General features: G+C 41.7%; 1 protein-coding gene across 3 annotated transcripts; it reads left to right on the top strand.

Moving 5' to 3' along the window:
- Positions 1-3,184: 3,184 nt before the first annotated feature.
- LOC127646754 (perlucin-like) lies at positions 3,185-6,143 on the top strand. 3 transcript variants are annotated; one of them, XM_052130620.1, is made up of 6 exons: positions 3,185-3,208; positions 3,365-3,429; positions 3,540-3,911; positions 4,002-4,337; positions 5,071-5,156; positions 5,364-6,143. In XM_052130620.1, exons 2-6 carry the CDS (start codon positions 3,387-3,389, stop codon positions 5,544-5,546), a joined length of 1,020 nt encoding a protein of 339 aa, XP_051986580.1. In that variant the 5' UTR covers positions 3,185-3,208; positions 3,365-3,386; the 3' UTR covers positions 5,547-6,143. The 3 variants fall into 3 exon arrangements, with proteins under 3 accessions (XP_051986580.1, XP_051986587.1, XP_051986593.1); XM_052130627.1 differs by having other exon boundaries at positions 3,186-3,256; XM_052130633.1 differs by lacking the exons at positions 3,185-3,208; positions 3,540-3,911 and having other exon boundaries at positions 3,363-3,429.
- The last annotated feature ends 301 nt before the right edge of the window (positions 6,144-6,444 follow it).

The raw sequence follows: 6,444 nt of genomic DNA on the forward strand, positions 1-6,444 counted from the left end.
GGACAATTATTTTTGACATACCCGACAGGTTGCAGGAGCAGGTAATGAGGCGTCGGGAGGCAAAGGTGCGTTCCGAGGCTCTGGTGCTGAGAGAAGACTCGAAGTACTTACCTTGCTCTGCACACCCAGCAGGGGGCGGGTCAGTGACTGAGGAGGAGGTCCCATGGAGGCGTCCTCTAGACTCGTCAGAACTGTCCGGCCGAGGAACAGTCGTGGGGCTGGAGTCGAGAGGTCTGTGTCCAGTGGGCTGGGACTGTTGAGGTGTGGCAGCAGAGTGCCGTGAGAACGGCATTTGCGGGCCAAGTGACCCAGAGAAAGAGGAAATTGCTCTATTGTTGAAAAACATGCAAAAAAATACCTTTAACTGAAGGTTCTCTTCCCGGCCCTCCACCGGGGGACGCAGTGGTCTGCTTACCAACCCCAGAGCAAACGTCTCAATCTCTGGGTCATCCGTCTCAGGAACGCTTGGGAGCCTTCCAGGTCCTCGAAGGGGTTTGTGAGACGGGGGGCATGCGCTTCCTGCAGGGTGCACGACGCTGGGGCTGAGAGCTGGGCCCGCTCTTGGTTGAGACGGAGCTGCATGTTTTTTTGGAAGCCGCAGGAGGACGTCCTCGGCGGGCAGACAGAGCACGGCCTGTGTAGGAAGTGCAAGGGTGTATGATGTTGAGTGATGGCCTCCATCTGCTTCTTCACCGCTGCAGAATGCTGGGCGGAGTCGTCAACGGTGCCGCAGAATGGACGGCACTGGGAGATGGGGGCATTTGAGAAAACATGCTTTGTCTACCTCTTGTATCTCGACCAGGTCCTCTCCATAGATAACGTTTCTGGACCACAAGGGTGGCCATCACCCGTCCGAGTGCCTGCGCCGGGACCTTCGTGGCCCCAGGGGGCGCGATCGGTCATTGAACGCAGTTCCTGCAGCACATCAGGAACAGGACTACCCATTTTGAAGTGCCTTGGCCTGGTGTTGATTGCAGGAGGGGCCATGGTATGCAGGGCGGAAGCGGTCTGGAACCGCTCCACCGTCGAGGGTAGTGAGAGCGGAGGAGCTAGGAAGCCGGTTTCTGGCAGTAAAAGGTGCCCTTTACGGCTTACTCAACTCATCATGCACGTCTGGGAAGAAAGGAACCATTGGGGGGGCACGGCTGTGAGCGGCGCACATGCCCGAGGAACCAATCAAGTAGCTGTGAGGGGCGGACGGAGGTTTCCAGTCCAGCCTCGTGCTAGCAGCAGCCAGAGAAAGCATATTGGACCTCTGCGCGTCAGCCTCAGACTGGGCGAGCAGACCCGAAGGTGGTGGCCCAGGCGAGTCATCGGCATCAGACGCTGCTGTGACGCTCCCCGATGCAGCGGCGATGTCGTCATACAATTCAAGGGAGAATTGTGCTCAAGGGAGAATGGCCGTGAAGCAAGCCGCACTCATCCCGAGCTCAAGCAACGGAAACAAGCAAGTGTGCCGGGAAGGCGGGTGGATCGTGGGGATTTTTCCGGTGAAACCGAGCCCGTCATTATCCCCAAATCGCTTTCATCGCCCGCAGCGCCTGCCCCAATCCCGTAGGAAGGAGGCGAGGCGCGACCGCAATGCTGCAATGGCTATGTTCTCGCACTGAGAACATGAACCATTCATAAAACATTGCCTGCGTGTGATCGCAGCCCAGGCACGCGAGGCAGCTTTTATGACCGTCAGAAGTGGAGAGAAATCAACCGCATCCAGAAACTACACAGAGGCGCGTCCTGAAAAGGACGTTCAACGCCAGCTGTGTATTTGCTCTTTTAGAGAAACTAACTCTTTTAGAGAAAATCACTCTTTTACAAACACTCTTTTAGTTTGCGCTGTCGAAGCACCCAGGGGCAAACTGCACTGCTGTGCAGAGAAGGAGAAAGCCGCTGAAGTGCACCATAGATCCAACAGCAGATCGCTCAGAGGTGAGAGGGAACAGGTGTGTGACTCGCAGCTCGCTGCATACACGACCATCGGCTCCGAAGAAAATTTCAGAATGAAACGCATTTCCCCACCTTTATACCCATATGTCCGGGGGCAGGACATGCAAATTCTGTCCGCCAACTTCTCATTGGCCTTTTTTCATAGATCAGAGGTATATTCTTCTCTCTGCCCAGTAGATGGTGATATGCATGAAGAATGTGAATCACCAAAAACAGAAGAAGAAATTTAAAGTGGAGACTGACAAAGCAGGGAGGAGAATTAGTAAAAAAAGGAATTAAATATTGATCTGTTTCTCACCACATCATCATACTTCTGAAGGCATGGATTAAACCACTGGAGGCACATGGATTAGACTACTTTTTTGCTGATTTATGTGATTTGTGGGACTTAAATAGTTTAGCACTGATTAACTTTCATTGAATGGTCCAAAAGAGCTGAGATATTCTTATATATTCTTCTAAAAATCTTAATTTGTGTTCTGCAGAAGAATGAAGTCATGAACATCATGAACTACACATAAACTGATTTTAATGTAATTGTTTCATACAGTATGATTTAAAATGGTGATCAGTTTATTGAAAATAACTTTTATGTTTATCTTTTGCATTTTTTCATTTCTGTTTTTTATTCATTTATAAATCATTATTTTATTTTTTGGAATCAGATTAATGTAGTGTTTATCATAGATAAGTGATGTAATTTACAGTGTTCATTATAATGGGGCATAAGATTTACAACTCGGTACTCAATACTCACTACTCATGAGTACTTTTTAATGAGCTACACTTTTACTCTTATTTGAGTAGTTTTTAGGTCAGCTAGTTTTATTCTACTCAAAATATATTTTTTGGGAAGTAACAGTATTCTACCAGAGTATGATATTTCAGTACTCATTCCACCCCTGTCAGCTACCTAGAAAAAGCTGTTTTATTGTACATAGGAGTGTTCCCCATGGTGGTTGCCATGTTAAGATAACACAAACAACCAAATACTACTCACTTTATCTTAGTAAACCACCAATTATCAAACAATTTCATTTGTGGGAGAAAGTATTCATTGGTGATGAGTGCTTTTGCATGCTGCTGTACGCATAACAATGTCATATTGGAAAAGGAGGATCCTTAAGGCAGAGCCAACAATTATGGTTGGTTCTGAAAAAAAGGAGAATAAGAAAATATACATTTGCAAGTCTAACAATGTTCTTACTCTCAAAGCATTGTTTATCTTTGCCATTTTTGGAAAAACACAGGGACACAAAGTCAGGTAAAATACTAAAGCTCCAAATTCACAGTAAATGATAAACTGCATGCTGTAAGTGTATTTGTGTATTTGTATGTGCATTATTCTTAATAATATATTTTAAAATAACCTGACATTGGTCTTTTTCACTTAAATCTTATTCATTACCCATCACATTAGGTTTGCCTAATTAAGAAACAAAATGAAGTTTGTACAAAGGATACTTCTCATAATACTGTTTGTTGGTAAGTTTAAAATGTGTTTTATTTTTGTGTTTTACATTCTTTGTTGCACAAAGACATAAAAAGAATAATAACCCATTCAATTTAATACATGAATAAACTTTTTTTTCAAGGATTTAGTAATTTTCCATTATGCTCATCTCGTTTTTATTACATCATCAATGAGTTGAAGACTTGGCCTGATGCTCAAAACTACTGCAGAACATACTTTTATGATTTAGCAACATTTGACAGCCAGGCAGAGCAAGATCAAGTAGTTCAAACAATTGTGAGCCAAGGTTACACGGGTAGTGTTTGGACAGGCATATATGATGATCGCTACAGCTGGAGATGGTCCAACGTTCAGAAAAATTTTACATACACTAACTGGGGGAATCAACAACCAGACAATTATCAAGGAAGAGAGCCTTGTACTTACATGTATTCTTCAGGAGCTTGGCAAGATGAGCCATGTACATTGTATCTATATTTCCTGTGTTATAATGGTAATTGAATCTATACTTTTCTAACTTTAATCATATGCATTAAGAAAAAATACAAATTAAACAAATAAATAAAGAACCATATTCCTACAGCCACAACAAACACAACTGTCCTGATCACTCTGTCTAAAACTTGGACTGATGCTTTGAAGTACTGCAGACAGTATCACACAGATTTGGCTGCAATTGAAAATCAAGCTCAGAATGAACAACTCCGTCTGTTGAATCCAAATGGGTTTGCAGTTCACATTGGTTTATACAGAGACACCTGGAAGTGGTCGGATCAGAGTATCCTCTTATTCAGTCCTTGGAGATCCACTGAACCAAATAATTATGGAGGAGCAGAGTATTGTGCAGAACTATCTTTGTCTTTGTCACGTTGGAATGATATACCATGTACTCAAAACTACAGATTTGTCTGCAGCAGTGGTAAGAAGTGTGTGTGTGTGAAGGTTTGGGTGGTTTACAAGGACATTTTTTGTGTCCCCATAATTCAAATCACTTAAAAACATAGTAAACATATTTTTTTGAAAATTTACAAATTCAGAAAGTTTTTTGTGAGGGTTAGGTTTAGGGGATAGAATCTATAGTTCATGCAGTATAAAAATCATTATGTCTATGGAGAGTCCTCATAAGGATATCAGCACCGTGTGTGTGTGTGTGTGTGTGTGTGTGTGTGTGTGTGTGTGTGTGTGTGTGTGTGTGTGTGTGTGTGTGTGTGTGAGCGTGTATTTATCACTTTGTGGGGACCAAATGTCCCCATAAGGATAGTAAAACCCGAAATTTTTGACCTTGTGGGGACATTTTGTTGGTCCCCATGAGGAAAACAGCTTATAAATCATACTAAATTATGTTTTTTGAAAAGGTAAAAATGCAGAAAGTTTTCTGTGAGGGTTAGGTTTAGGGGTAGGGTTAGGTTTAGGGATAGAATATAAAGTTTGTACAGTATAAAAACCATTATGTCTATGGAAAGTCCCCATAAAACATGGAAACACAACATGTGTGTGTGTGTGTGTGTGTGTGTGTGTGTGTGTGTGTGTGTGTGTGTGTGTGTGTGTGTGTGTGTGTGTGTGTGTGTGTGTGTGTGTTTGAATTTGGGATGGACAGGATATTTATTTTTCTCAAGGTACATAGTACTGATTGGAATATTTAAATCCCACAGCACAGAAGATTCAAATACTGAGAGTGCAAGTGCAGGCACCATCAAGCCTCAATGTTAATGATATTAGTACCACTTTTGTGAAGCAGGTCAGTGTAAAAATTTTTTTTATTGTGCACAATACTTTTAAAGTTATTTAAACATAATGGGGATTTTTAATATTTATCTAATCTATGTTAAATATGTGTTAAAATATGAAATATGTGTTAAGGGTTCTGCAAATACTTGTATTCACAGACACATTAAAACATGAAACGTTACACATTAAAAGAGTTGATGGTTTTATTTGACTTCAGTTCCAGCAAACGCTGAGGGCACATGGACTGCCGATCAACACCAAGCTGACATTGAGGACACAGCCAGATGGAAAAACATTCCACATTAAGAATGTGAAAGAACCAAAAAGGTCACAAAATGCACAGCTGGTAAAAACTGATGTTTCTAACAGAAGAATGGCTCAAATAATCAGCTTGTATTAGTTACTGTACATTCACAATGTATCTTTAAAATAACTAAACTAGACTAAACTAACATAATTAGCTCAATTTTGTTTCTATATTGTGTAAGTTAAAGGTGCTGTAAGTGTTCTGGAACTTCCGCTTAGCCACTGAATTAGACAGACTCCCTATTTCTGAAACTCCACACTCCACAAATACTGTTGTACCTATAGAGATAATTGAAATCAAAGATAGAGCACAAAAGCAGCAGCACATATTCAGGTTATTTTGGGACAACTATTTCAGTAATATCGGTCAGGTAATACCAAAGGTGTGGGAAGAGGGTGCTTCAGATTTCATATGCACCATTGTATTTATGCAGTATATACACAATACAATTTTCACTTTCAGTATATCTGACAGTTATGTTAATAAAAACTGCATACCGTTTCGGAGAGATTTGTCATGCTTGTAGGCAGGGCTCTGTCGAACTGAAGTGAGTCCTTTGATAGATATTAGTGAACTTTTTATTCTCCTTTTTTCCTTTTATTTGCACAAAAGCAAAAGGGGTCATGTCATGAGGAATACAATTTGCCTTGATATTTTGACAAATATCTACTAGAAAAACATACAGTGTAATTGAGAACTCAAAATGTAATCCTCAATGCAATAAAAGCATTTATTGAAACCAAGCTGCCACAATGCCTCGTTCTCTACTTCCTTAATAGTGTGATGTCAGTGTATAGTGTGAAGGGTACTCATTAATTCTTGACCACCTCTACAGCAACAATATCAATGCCTACTTTACATCATAGCACCCTTGGCCCCACCCACTGGGGTGCAGTTTGTGTTCAGAGAGAGAGATAGAGCAGGATGATACTGGAAACTGGATGTGTGCATTTTCATTGTGCTTTGGACTATGTATGTGTGTCGTGTGGAT

The sequence above is a fragment of the Xyrauchen texanus genome, chromosome 1 (genome assembly GCF_025860055.1).
Source record: "Xyrauchen texanus isolate HMW12.3.18 chromosome 1, RBS_HiC_50CHRs, whole genome shotgun sequence".
Classification (NCBI taxonomy): Eukaryota; Metazoa; Chordata; class Actinopteri; order Cypriniformes; family Catostomidae; genus Xyrauchen; species Xyrauchen texanus.